At 42.5% G+C, this 14,124-nt stretch overlaps 1 protein-coding gene across 1 annotated transcript in view; it reads left to right on the top strand.

The window, feature by feature from the left end:
* The window catches only part of LRIG1 (leucine rich repeats and immunoglobulin like domains 1), a 134,995-nt gene that overhangs the window by 95,018 nt on the left and 25,853 nt on the right, over positions 1–14,124 (top strand). The window contains exons 5-9 of the mRNA XM_083600545.1: positions 2,142–2,285; positions 3,954–4,097; positions 4,940–5,083; positions 9,047–9,190; positions 11,445–11,525. Of these exons, the coding sequence (XP_083456671.1) occupies positions 2,142–2,285; positions 3,954–4,097; positions 4,940–5,083; positions 9,047–9,190; positions 11,445–11,525 (657 nt within the window). The remainder of the gene's footprint in view (positions 1–2,141; positions 2,286–3,953; positions 4,098–4,939; positions 5,084–9,046; positions 9,191–11,444; positions 11,526–14,124) is intronic.

Here is a 14,124-nt window from a genome sequence, read left to right as displayed (position 1 = left end):
GGAGGGCAGGGGTTGGGGAAGAGAATGAGCCCCAGAAGCTTGATTGTGCACCACTAAGAGAGAGGCCAAGTGCCAATTATTTGTATGGGATTTTTAATCAAAACTTCTCTGCTCTCTTTTTACTGCATCACATATTATGAAAATGCTCGTGCTGCAGGGTTGTACACGGCTGTAAATGTCTGTTTTTATAAAGAAAGGAGAAAGACAAATTGTGACTTCTGGCTTGGATTATGTCACAGCTGAACTATACTGAACATTGATGTGCGGCGGTTTTCTGATTTTTATTTTCTACAAAATGGTCTGCAGCAGAAGCTCAGAGGCAAAATTTTGTACTGGTAAAGACATATTTTTGTAAACATTGCTTTATGTGACCCTCAAGAGGTACAACGTTTAATGCTGTGAAATGAAACTGAGTGCTAAGAATACTTTTCACTATGCATTATTGAAATTGAGTAGGGGTGGGCAGAACATAGATTGAAATACCACTGGTTAGATTACTGGGTAAATTCCTAGGGATTCTGATTGTCAGTTGTTCAGCAATAGCAACAACAAAAGGCTGTTCTCTCCTCACACCTCCTTACACACATACAGGCTAGGTTATTTGCATCACCTGATGTGTAGCAAATCAGATGGAGATTTATACTTGTTTATCCTAGTTATCCCAGTTGATGGGTTACTTCTTCTTCTTTGGAGATCACTCATAGCTGAGTAAGATTGTCTTCTATGAACACGGTCTTAACCGTGAAGTGAAGGCCAGTTCTGGATCTGCACATCCTTCCACAGTGGGTGGGAGTTGATCAGGATGAGGGTTTGCCAAATGTGCCTTCCTCTTTGCACATTTCTCCCTTTTGTCCTGAGTTTGAGCGTCTTCAGAGTCCATGATGCCTTTGGTAAAGGCTGTTCTCTAACACTGGCTCACAGGCCAGTGTTTCTTAATTGTCGGTGTTTATACAGGTACCGTATTTTTCGCTCTATAAGACTCACCAGACCACAAGACGCACCTAGTTTTTGGAGGAGGAAAACAAGAAAAAAAAGATTCTGAATCCCAGAAGCCAGAACAGCAAGAGGGATCGCTGCGCAGTGAAAGCAGCGATCCCTCTTGCTATTCTGGCTTCTGGGATAGCTGCGCAGCCTGCATTCGCTCCATAAGACACACACACATTTCCCCTTACTTTTAGGAGGGAAAAGTGAGTCTTATAGAGCAAAAAATACGGTAATTGACTGTTCCTCCTGAGTCAGCCTTTTGCCTCTTGCTTTGCCATCCTGCAAGCCCTCATTTTGCGCTTGGCTCTGTTTGATGGAAGAATTGATGCTTTTGAATTATGGTGCTGGAGCAGACTCTTGAGAGTCCCATGAACTGCAAGAAGATCAAACGCATCCATTCTTAAGGAAATTAGCCCTGAGTGCTCACTGGAAGGACAGATCGTGAAGCTGAGGCTCCAATACTTTGGCCACCTCATGAGAAGAGAAGTCTCCCTGGAAAAGACCCTGATGTTGGGAAAGATTGAGGGCACAAGAAGAAGGGGATGACAGAGGACGAGATGGTTGGACAGTGTTCTCGAAGCTACAAACATGAGTCTGACCAAACTGCGGGAGGCAGTGGAAGACAGGAGTGTCTGGCGTGCTCTGGTCCATGGGGTCACGAAGAGTTGGACACGACTAAACAACAACAACAACAACAACAGCAACAACAACAACAACAACTGTTTGATGGACTTTGGGTTCTGTTAAATCAAAAACAAAAACGCATCCAAGAATAGAAGCTATGTAGTATGAGCCAGTATTTAAGTCAAACTGAACATAGATGCTAAATTCCAATAATTGCACTCTTCCTGCTAGGCTATAGTATATGTTTGCTCTGTAACTCCTTCACTTCTGACATGGGAAGTGTCAGCTACTGATTCCTCTGGGAGGTTGAAGGTGCTGAGGTCCCTCTGGGGATCTCTTTATCATCAGCTGTCTGAATTGTGCTAATGGAAAAATTGGCTTGGCTTGTCTGTGGAGGGGGGAAAACATTGGATTTTAAAAAATAATAATAATAAACCCACGATGTGTCTAATGTCACCAGCCACTCAGATAAAGAGTGAACAGCCAATACCTCTGACATAGCCGTTTAAATGTTCTGTGATGAATTATTACAGGCACCTGGGGAGCAACAGAATCAGCATCCTGGAGACCAAGGCTTTTGATAGCCTGTCACGATCCCTTCTAACGCTTCGCCTGAGTAAAAACAGGATCACCCAGCTTCCTGCTAAAGCATTCAAGCTGCCCAAGCTAACACAACTGTGAGTAGAAATGTGCAGTTTAATTATGGGCAACCAAACTTTATGGAGACAAACGTTCCCTGAGGACATGCTCACCAAATGCAATCCTCCTTCACGTCCATAAAAAGTTGGATAAACTATATTTTAATGGCCCTATGGTGACACCTAATAAAGCAAATTAGGAATAGGTTGGGTTTTTTCCTGGTGGTCCTGCATGGCTTTGACTTCTTTTTTAAAAAAGAAAGAGAGAAAAAGCCCTGTTGGGAGAGTAATCTGAAAATAATAATAATAATAATAATAATAATAATAATAATAATAATAATAGCATTAATTACTTAGAACATACAGTGGCGACCACTGCACTAGTCAATCCAGCCGGTGCATTTATTTTTCTCGTTCCTTTTTGTTACTCCCTTTGTTTCACAAGAGGGCAGTGAAAGCGAATTAGGTCAGAGGGCTTTCTCGAAACCCTGTTTTCAAGACCACACATGGGTCTTTTATTTGGTAATAAAACTACAAGGCTGGGAAGGCTGTTAAAGTGTGCGGTTGACATTTAGATGGGCAAAATGGTGCTTTTGATGAGTTAGCACACACGTCGTTGTTTGTGCAGTCAGAGCGTAGTGTGGGCTGCATTTGATCACAAATACACATCTGCATCTGCGAAGGTGCTTTGTGCGCAGATAATTGACCTTTGGCTTCAACATTCACTTGCTGCTTTCTAGTTGCTTGGAACCCGACTCAAAGGCTGGATCGCGCACCATTTAGTATATGATTTCAATTGACATTAAAAAAAACACACACAATGGAGATTTTCATATGAAGAGACAAAATAACTTGTGAATCTCTTTTAAATTTTACACAAGCAAACAAGTAGGATTTCGGTCAGGCACTTCCCTCCGGGGAAAGTAACTGGTCACCTGTTCAAACAGTGGATTCATAGAAGATTCCTATTTCCTTCACTGCAAATCCTGTGCAGAAAACGGGTTTGGAGTTCAGTTTTCCTCTGTGATAACCTTTCTTCTTTGAATATTTTTAGGGCAATCAAAGATAACAACCCAGCTTCTAATGCTGTGCAGCTATGGAGGGGCCTACTGTATGTAGGAGTAGTGATCCGTAGGGCAGCACAGGGCAGCACGGATGGGGCAGCATTGCTCACCTGCGTTCTGAACACAGGTGAACTTTACTGCTGGTTCCTGCGAAGGAGAGGGCTTGGGGATGGAGCCAACCTGACTTTTCTGCCACCACATTGCTCCCTATTTCCCATCCCTTTTCCAAGAACCAGCAGCAATGCTCACTGCTCAGAAGGCCACCTCATCAGCAGTGCCCCTTCACCAGCCTCTTCTGCTAGATTCATAGTTGCACATTAAATATTGTTCTCTGGGCAACCTCAATTAAATTATTTCTGTAGCTGTCCAGAGACTCTTAATTCAAAAGCTCAAAGTAATGTTGAGAGTGGTCTTGGTCTCCATAGGGTTGGACCCAGAAGTCTCTTCTGTTCACCAATGAGCTGTGTATACCTTGCACTTGGATACTATGCTTCAGATCCAAAGTATAGGCACTCTCTTGTTTCATGTCCTTCAAATGACGCGTGTTAAGAGCAGCAGAGGTTTTTGGTTCTTGTTCCCCCATCCTCAACCCACTGGAAAACAATGGTCTTTTAACACCCTTCTGTGCTGTTGGCAATTTTAGGGAGCTGAACCGGAATCGCATTCGTCTGATAGATGGCCTGACGTTTCAAGGACTGGACAGATTAGAAGTTCTGAAGCTCCAGCGAAACAACATAAGCAAGCTGACCGATGGTGCTTTCTGGGGTCTGGCCAAAATGCAAGTTCTGTAAGTTAAAAGATGGTTATTACTCATAAGTTCCAGGCATGTGCTGCAGATGCCTGGTGGGTAATTCTGGCGTGCAACTTACAATAGCATTGGTGTACTAAGGCTTTCGTAGAGATGCACTTTGACTTGATAGCAAAAGTGCACCTCTTGTCTACAAGGATAGGACAGCCATCTTCAAATATCTTAAGGGCTGTCGCGTGGGACAGGGAGCGTGCTTGTTTTCTCCTGCAGGACTTGAACCAATGGCTTCAAGTTGCAAGAAAGGAGATTCCGACTAAACATGCAGAAAAACTTTCTGACAGTAAGAGCTGTTTGGCAGTGGAACAGACTCCCACGAGAGGTGGTGGACTCTCCTTCCTTGGAGGTTTTTAAGCAGTGGTTGAATGGCCATCTGTCATAAATCCTTTAGCTGAGATGCCACGTTGCATGGAGTTGGACTAGAGGACCCTTGTGTCCCAACTTGTAAGATTCTATGATTCTATGACTTTTACTCTAAAGCCACAAGCTTATGCATGCATGCCCATTGAACACAGTGGAACTTACTTCTGAATGCACCTGCCTGAGATAGAGCTATTAGCCTAGAAAGGGGGGCATTAATGGGAGATTACTGTGCCTCTGGGACCAAACCCAAATAATGGCATGCTAAAGCTGGCAGCTGGTTTTGGAGAAGACCAAGGTGGCATGTTCTTGGTCTTAAGAGGTATTGTGGGCTGGCGGAGTGGAGGTGGGAATTAAGAAATAAATGTGGCGTTTTGTACATGGGTTGTTTTTTTGCTTCTTTAAGTACATGCATGTGAGATGTGAACTGGTGTGTAATATGTTTAAACTGGCCATGCTTCCAGGAATCTGGAGTACAATGCCCTCACAGAGGTGAACAGCGGCTCCCTGTATGGACTTGGGTCTCTCCAGCATTTCCATCTCCGTAACAACTTGATTTCCCATATCAACCCGGCTGGATGGCGCTTCTGCCAGAAGCTGAGCGAACTGTGAGTAGTCTCTCCTGAAGTTGCTAACGGGCGGCAGTGGAAGTAGCTATTAACGGGCAAAAGCACCCAGTGCCTGGCACGTTTTATCCATGCTCTCGTAATGTCCTGTTTGGATTCCTGCAGTGTGCTGTATGTGTAGGGCTGCCTGTGGAAACATTTCTGAAACTTCAGTTAGTGCAGAATGCGGGCAGCAGCCATAGTTTTGACTGGCACTTGCTCACGCACATCGTGCCCCACCGGTTTTGAAAGAAGTTCACTGGCTGCCTGGGTTGTCCTCTGTCTCCTTTATTATTTATAATAGTATTGGAAATATTCAATAAGAGATTAAGGGAAACAACAGAGATTAAAGGAGTCAGAGTAGGAAAGAAGGAACACAAAAAAAAAGCTTTTGCCGATGATATTGTATTAACACTGGAAGACCCAAAACACAGTGTAAAAGAAGCTTTAAAAAAATTTGAAGAGTTTGGTGCACTGTCAGGACTTAAGATCAATAAGAACAAAACTAAAATGTTGGTTAAAAATTTGACAAAGGAAGAAATGTTAGATTTAGAGCAAAGGACGGGACTTATGACAGCTAAGAAAGTGAAATACCTTGGAGTGTGGATTACGGTAAAGAACATTAATCTCTATAAAGACAATTATGAGGTCACTTGGAGGAATATTAAGAAAGATCTTGAAATCTGGGGGAGAATGAGGCTATCCTTCTTGGGGAGGATAGCAGTGGTGAAAATGAATGTTCTCCCCAGAATGCTGTTTTTATTTCAAACTATACCCGTACTCAAAGGTTTAAGACAATGTAAAGAATGGCAGAGAGCCCTGGGGAAGTATGTTTGGCAGGGAAAAAGACCACGAATAAAAATGAAAATATTGGTTGATAGAAAGGAAAGAGGGGGCTTTGCTCTACCGGATTTGAGCATATATTATGAAGCGGCATGTCTACTATGGTTAAGAGATTGGATTAGACTGGAAAATAGAGATATATTGGATCTGGAGGGCTTCGATAATAGGTACGGGTGGCACTCGTACCTATGGTACGAAAAGGTGAAGGTGCACAAGGGCTTTCTAAATCACATTTTCAGGGGACCAATATTTCAGGTATGGGAGAGAAATAAAAACTTATTGGAAAGGAAGACCCCCTGGTGGATCTCACCAACAGAGGTGTTAACTATCAAGAAATCTAATATGGAAGAGAAAAATGTTACCTATGAAGATCTCATAAGTAAAACAGAACAAGGTATTAAACTTAGACCATATGAAGAAATAAAAGACTCACTTACTGGTTGGTTGCAATACCACCAGGTGAATGATTTGCTAAAAGAAGACAAAAAGAAGGCAGGTTTTGAGGATAAAAAATCTAAGTTTAATGTGGAGGTTGTTGAAGGCAAGAGTAAAATACTGTCTAAAATATATGATATACTACTCGAGTGGTATACAAAAGACGAGGAGGTGAAGGAGGCAATGACCAAATGGGCGATAGATTTCGGGTATAATATTGAATTTGAAAGATGGCTGGAATTATGGAATAAAAATATAAAGTTTACAGCGTGTACGGCACTGAGGGAAAACGTATGGAAAATGATATATAGGTGGTACCATACACCGGTGAAATTGGCCAAAATGTATAGATTAAAGAACAAAAGTTGTTGGAAATGTGGTGAGGCGGAGGGCGATCTCTATCATCTATGGTGGTCATGCAATAAAGTGAAAGGTTTTTGGGAACTAATTTATAATGAGCTTAAAAAAATTCTTAAATATACATTTCCCAAAAGACCCGAAGCCTTCTTGTTAGGAATTCTGGGTAAAGAAATAAAAAAAGAAGATAAGATAATATTTCTCTATGCCACTACAGCCGCAAGAATTATGTTGGCTCAAAACTGGAAAACGGAAGCTATACCTAATATAAATGAATGGCAGCTTAAAATGGTAAATTATGCAGAGCTTGCCAGGATAACAGCAAGAATACGAGATCAAGATGAACAGGAATTTCATAAAAACTGGAATAAATATTGGAAATATATTGGAAATAATTTGTAGATGATATTAGCGGGGATGGAGTAACGCTAACAGCAGCTAATATATAAGTTTAAAAACAAAGTACATGATTATAGAATTTTTATTTGATACTTACCAAAAGGGTAGAGGGGAGTCCAAAGGTTTTTTGTTTGTTTGTTTAGGGAAGGGATATAATAAACTATGTAAATGATAGATATGTACATATATTGTAAGATTTATTAGCATGTTTATTTGTGTACCTTACATTTATAAGAATCTGTTTATTTACAAAAATTTGAATAAAAATGTATTGAGGAAAAAAAAAAAAGAAGTTCACTGGCTGCCTGTTCATTTCTGGGCCCAGTTCAAAGGGCTGTTGTCAAATGGTTTGGGACCCAAGAAGGTGAAGGGCCTCCTCCTTCCATGCCATCCTGCTTGCACTCGAAGATCATCAATGGATGCCTTTCTCCATATATTCCCCTCATCAGAAATGATAACTGTTTCAGCAAAGGAAAATGTCTTTATGGTGTGACATGCGTTCTACAAGGTGGTATGCCCGACACCAATTTTCTTGTCCTTGAGTTGCCAGACAAAAACCACCTTAAGTATTTTAAACTCTCTGTCTTTTAATTTTCATTGGCTGCTGATTTTTTTTAAAAAAAATGGTTTTGCTTGTTTGTTTTTATCGCCTTGAAATTTTGGATAAAAAGGCAGTATATAAATATTTTAAATAAATCTCCCCCTGGCTTAGGAACCTGCTGCCTTGTGCACTGCTCTGGCAATTGCTTGCTCTTGCTGCATTTCAAATATGCAGAAAGAGTGGCGAAAGCAGTGCTAGAATGTGTGCTAGGCACATGCATCTTTCCAGTTGGCTACAGCTATAATGATGGATATTCTGAAGTGATATTCTGAAGTTTGCTCTTGGCTATCTGCAGATGACGTCAGGAAAGAAACATGCCTCTGCCAGTTCTGACAGGAAACACCTATGCAGAATATCAAAGGGAAGGGTTCCCCCCCCCCAAAAAAAATATCAAGTTTAGCATTACCTGCTGGCATTGGATTTCTTTTTCTCCCTTCCCCCTGCCCACCATTTGGAACATTCTTTCATCGCAGGTGAAGAAATAATTTTGACTGGCTGCCATTTCTTCATAATTCAACACTCCAGCCTCTTTAGGAACCAAATGTATGTTGTCCCATGCCTTCTTGAAAGCCATTAATCTCTCCTGAATTTCTTCCAGTGTTCTTCATTGCACCACTGCTGCCTTTGCTCACGCTTACAAAAGACAGACAGCTTATTTGCCAAGGAATGACACTCTGAGTACTTAAAAATGTGTCTGTTTTGACTTAGGCTTTGGCATATGCTGTTAACTTTCATGCACACCCAAGATGCCTTTTCTTCTTTTTCATGCCAACGGTGGTGAGGGACAAATCTGTAAGAGAAATGCAGAGATCTAGAAGTAGGCAAAATTAATAATAATAATAATAATAATAATAATAATAATAATACACTCTGAAATAACAGCGTGCTCATGAAAATAAAATGCTTCTTATGTTGTTTTGTAGAAATAAGATGTTGCTCTCGAAACGTAAAGGTCCCCTCCTGCTTACGGAAAGCCTTAAGGCTAGCAGTAAAACCCAGTTGGTCTCATTGTTTGCAGCACTAGTGTATGACCCTAGCTTATATTATACATCACTTATACCTAAGTGAAAATGTATCTCTACAAGACTACAAGAGAGCCTGCTTAATCCCAGAACTGGTTGATTTCTGTACTTGTGGGGCCACCCCCAAGGAAGACCCTGTTGCGATACACTTTGCCTATTTGAGGTAGTTTGGCCCCTTTCCCCCCGCAGTGTTGATGATATGATTTACATAACCATTCTTGTCGGAACAGAGGTGCTGCGAAGCAGAGTGGAGCCTGTGGGAAAGAAACAAATAAGAAGTTACACTGATATTCTGCTTCTTGTTTTCAGGTCCTTGTCGTTTAACAACCTAACCAGGCTGGATGAGGGGAGCTTGGCAGACCTGGGGGGCCTGCAGATACTTCAGCTGAGCCACAACTACATCAGTCACATTGCCGAGGGAGCGTTCAAAGGACTCAAAAGCTTGCGACTTCTGTACGTGTTTCAGTTTTACCTTTTCTGTCCCGTTAGATCTGCCCCTGGGGCAACAAAAGGGACTGCTTCTCGTATTTGCTTGCATCCTTTTTCTTCTTTTCTGTTTCAATAAGACACAAAGCCATAGCACAAATAGTGAGGATTGCCATTGATCTGAAGTCCGCTTGGTCTAGCATGGGAAATTACTTGTCTCTGGTAGAGCTTTCCTGCCTGAGAGCAAGGGTCCCCTTTCCAGTTTCCCATGCTTAGTGTGACTAAAAAAACCCCCAAACAAAACCCTGTTACACTACTACTGTCTTTGATGGAATACTTCATTCTCAGCTGGAATATATAGGAGCTAGCGATGCTGTGGCTGCTTCTTTCCCACAATTTATCTTGGCTTTTAATGCCTTGTGATTATGCACGCATAATTATTAATCCCCAGTGTCATGAAATCCTTAGTGCCAGTTTTCCGGCATGGTTTTGCGCTGCGGCCAGCATCTATGGGATTAATTTTCTTTTTTTTTCCAAAAGGAAACACACACATTTTATTTGAAACAAATGAACAACGTTGTTGTTGCTATTATTATTATATTCTAAGCTTTGTTGAGGCGCTGACTTATTTGAAAGGAAGCAAGAAGTTCCCTCCTTAGCTACCGCGCTGCGCAGCCATTTATTCCTTTTATCGAGCGGAGGGAGGAAGCGCTTTTATGTTCCTTTGCCTTTTCCGAGAACCACTTTTCGGTCCCATGCATGCTTTCAGAAAGGCCCTTCTCCTAGGCAGCTGGCACCGAAAAGGACGAAAGGCTTTCCCAAAGCAAAAAAAAAAAAGCTGTTTTGGATTGCAGCTAATTCGTGGGTCGCCTTTTGTGTCCACTGCCCAGAGAGAAAGTGAGGGTGGGAGAGCCAGTTCTAATTGAATCAAGAAGAAGGCCCATTGGGTCCTGCACCTGGTGAAAAAGAGCCGGGCATGCTTTAATTACAGCCTATTGTTGACAAGCCTTTGGTGGGTGTGAAACTGCTGAAATGCGAAGATATTCAAATAGAGGTCAGGCCCAGGGACCTCACAGCAGAATGATTAACAAGGCAGTGTGCATTCAGGGCCAGCCAGCCAGAAAGAATAGGAAATTGGCAACAGGGGCTGGGAGAAAGCAAAGTTGAATGCAAGGAAAACTGGGCCGGAATACTGAATCCCTATACTTTGTGTGTGAAAGTACGCAACCCCCCCCCCAACTTTTCATCCCTTGGCATTAAAAGACATTTCAGGTTCCTTTGGAAGAACCAGCATAGCAACAAGCTATGTCTTTTCTCTCTCTGTCCTTTTATAGAAAATGCAATGTAGAGGTCAACCAACCAACCAACTAACTAAAAAAGTTTGCTGCAGAAATCTCACTCATCATGTGCAAGGTTCCCAAAATGTCTTTAGCCAATATGACATTACGAGAGTGCGCCTTTTCCCACTCCTCCAAAGATAAATTTGCAAAAAGAGAAGCAGGGGGAATAGGGAGGACCCTTGATTGGAGTAAAAATGCCTTTGTGGCATGTGTAGAACCAAAGACAGTGTGGCTCAAAGAAATAAAAGTTTGCTGCTAATTCTGCTGATGTAACCTGGTCTCTCACTGAGTGAACTTTTTCTAAAGACGTTGCCATATTTGCTTGCTTAGGCGCTGCTTCTTTCCCTCTCACTGTTTCACCACTGTTTATACGCTAGCCAGGTGTGTTGATTACATCATTTATTTATTCTTTTGGCTTCTATCTGCACAGAATTCTTTCCAATAGCCACATCTGTGTCGACACACCCAGGAAACACCCTGATGCTTGGGATGCAATCTCCCTGCCAGTTCTGGCACAGTGATTGTGGCTTTGATTGTTCTCTTCCTGATTTTTGTCTGATTTGGAATAAAGCCCCAGTCCTTTGTTGCTCTGACAGCAAAAAAAGAAAAAAGAAAAAAAACAACAACAACAACCCAACTTGGGCACCAGAAGGAGAGAAACCAAAATCTATTTGAGGCACAGAGAGACAGGAAGCTTCACTTTGGATTTTTAAAATTATTATTAAATAAAACAGTATGGAAGAGGCTAGACCTATTCAGTTAAGGTTATTTTTTTCTTTTCCTGCAAGTACTGGGCCGTCCTGATAAAAGCCTCATGCCTTGGGGACAAAAGAAGAGCCCTTTGGTAAACTCTTCCTAAAGGTTACCCTTAGGCTCTTTTAACATTTTGCTCACAAACTGCGAAATTGATTGCGGGTTTTCTTTTGTCGTCTTCTCTCCAGGGATCTGGACCATAACGAGATTTCAGGCACAATAGAAGACATCAGCGGGGCCTTTACAGGGCTGAAAAACTTAAGCATGCTGTGAGTGTCTTAAGATGTTTTGTTTTTTGTTTTTTGTAAAGGGTAGTTTTTGTACAGTCCTTTATTCTTCTTGCACTAAACACAGCATAGCATATTTTGTAGCAATGGAAAGGCAGAAGGGGAAGAATCTGTTGAAGATCATGTTGCATGTAGTTCCTGGGTGCTCATTAAATGTTTTCATTGTGTGTCTTAGTCACAGTTTTGTTTCTTTGAATGATTTTGGGTTTCTTAGAATTGCACGCGGTTCTTTTATTCATATCAGCCTTGAACTGTAAATTAGTTACAAAACCCAATATCTTTTTATACTCTTATCAAATTTCTAATTTCCTGCTGTTCATCATCTGCCAGTGTGCTAACAAACCTGAGAATGCTGTAGACTTGTGGAAATTCTGTTTTCGGTGTTCAGTGCCGATTTTATCAGAAATGTACTTGGGATGTGGACTGTAGGCACAACACTACACTTGAGATCCATTAGTAAAGAGGCTACAGGGTTTGGCAAAAGTTTTGGATATGCTGGTGGATTACTTCAGGCTGTATTGTACTGTTGAAATGGGTGTAGTTGTAAGTGGAACATGGCAGCACATGGGAGATGCATCCTTATGTTGCATCCTCTGAAGTACGCAGTATAGATTGAAGAGGTTTAGGACATGATACAATTGTGCTCCTCCCTTCTATGGCCATGCCCTCATTGACTTTACACCAGCTCCAGTGCAAAGCATTTCCCTCCTTTTAGCTTTAGGGTAAAGGTAAAGGGACCCCTGACTATTTGGTCCAGTCGTGGCTGACTCTGGGGTTGTGGCGCTCATCTCACTTTATTGGCCGAGGGAGCCGGCGTACAGCTTCCGGGTCATGTGGCCAGCATGACTAAGCTGCTTCTGGTGAACCAGAGCAGTGCACGGAAATGCCGTTTACCTTCCCGCCAGAGCGGTACCTATTTGTCTACTTGCACTTTGACGTGCTTTCGAACTGCTAGGTTGGCAGGAGCAGGGACCGAGCAACAGGAGCTCACCCCATCGCGGGGATTTGAACCGCCGACCTTCTGATCGGCAAGTCCTAGGCTCTGTGGTTTAACCCACAGCACCACCCGCGTCCCAGCTTTAGGGTAGGTGGGATTAAAAAACCCTAAATACCTCTGTGTTGATGACTGCCCTGCCCATTTCACCACAGCAAAGCATAGGATATGGTGAAATTCAGTATCAACTCCACCCATGCTTGCCAGTGGAAATCTCAACACGGTAGCGGATGAGTAGTTTTCTCTTTTTTTCATGTTGCAATTCCGAATCCAGGACAAGCCACAAGCCTCTCCTTTGTGTTGAGATTATTATTGTTAATTGTTTTTTATTAAATTTATATGCCTCCCTTCATCTGAGGCTCACAGGGCGGCTTACAATATACAACAAAAACAAAACCATGCCATAGTAACAAACAAAAACAACAACTTTCTCCCCCACCCCCCATGTCATATAAGGATGGTAAAGAGTTCAAGAAGAGGGATCACTCCCACTGTTTAACCCATTCTTCCAGCTAAGGAGTAGGCAGGCAATGGGTCAGTTTCTAGGAAGATTCTTGAATTGTACTGTAGTAACAGAGTAAGGCTCAGGTGCTTCTTAAAGCAGCACAGCCCCAAGGCAAAATGGAGACTCCAAAACAATGGTCCCATTTTACAAGGCCTCGTGTGTAGGTAGGAACCAGGTGGCAGGAAGTAGCTCCTGAAATGGTTGCAGGATGGGCCTGTCGCAAGAGGCTGGACAGGTTGAATTTCACCCAAGATCAGGCAGTGAACCGAGGGGACTTGGTTGGGATTAGAAAACGGAAGGGATCAGATAAGCTAAGTACTGGCCTCTCAAAAGCCACACATCCTGCATGCAAGCAAGGGAGGCTTGCAGAGGCAACCTAGCCGCTGGGCCTGAGGTGGTTGGCTCCCAGCTTCCTAATTCAGAGTGTTTAGACCCTATTGGAACAGTCTTCAGCATGGCACACTTGGTTAGAAATAAGTATTGCCATTGCTGAAAGAGAGGGGTGTGTGTGTGTGTGTGTGTGTGTGTGTGTGTGTGTGTGTGTGTGCCTGCCTTTCTTCCCTTACTTCAAATTGAAAGTTGTTGGAACCCTTTAAAACAGTTGCCAAGCAACCACAAAAGGCCACAGAACCCAGATTTTGCCAACTCCATAAACGGACTCTGGCCTTTTCTCCTTCTCTGGGAAAATTGCATAGCCGTAGCCTAATATGTAGCCATGCCAGCAAAATCATATTAATACCCCCACTTCTTCCCGCCCCCTCCATTTTGGTGTAAGTGCAGTATTTTAAGATTTCAGTGAATTGTCAGCAGCTGATAAGCTCAGAGGAGTCCGTGGTGTCAAGTGGTATAGTTTAAGAAGCACACACACGCACTCACTCTTTGGCTCACGACTTATTTTAGACCGTAATTGTTAGATTATTGGTGGGTTATTTGCAGCTATTCATTAAAAAGTCATCAAAGATTAACTTGGGTATATGATAAGCATTATTTTTCCGTCAGGCAGGGTCCTGTGTTTAAACTGTCAACCAAATGGATTAGCATAAGGGGGAGGCGTGGGGTGGGGGCGGGCAGACACTTAGGAG

The sequence above is a fragment of the Podarcis filfolensis genome, assembly GCF_964270895.1.
Source record: "Podarcis filfolensis genome assembly, chromosome: 2".
Classification (NCBI taxonomy): domain Eukaryota; kingdom Metazoa; phylum Chordata; class Lepidosauria; order Squamata; family Lacertidae; genus Podarcis; species Podarcis filfolensis.
Note: the sequence above shows the minus strand (reverse complement) of the source record. Positions and strands in the feature narration are given on the sequence as shown.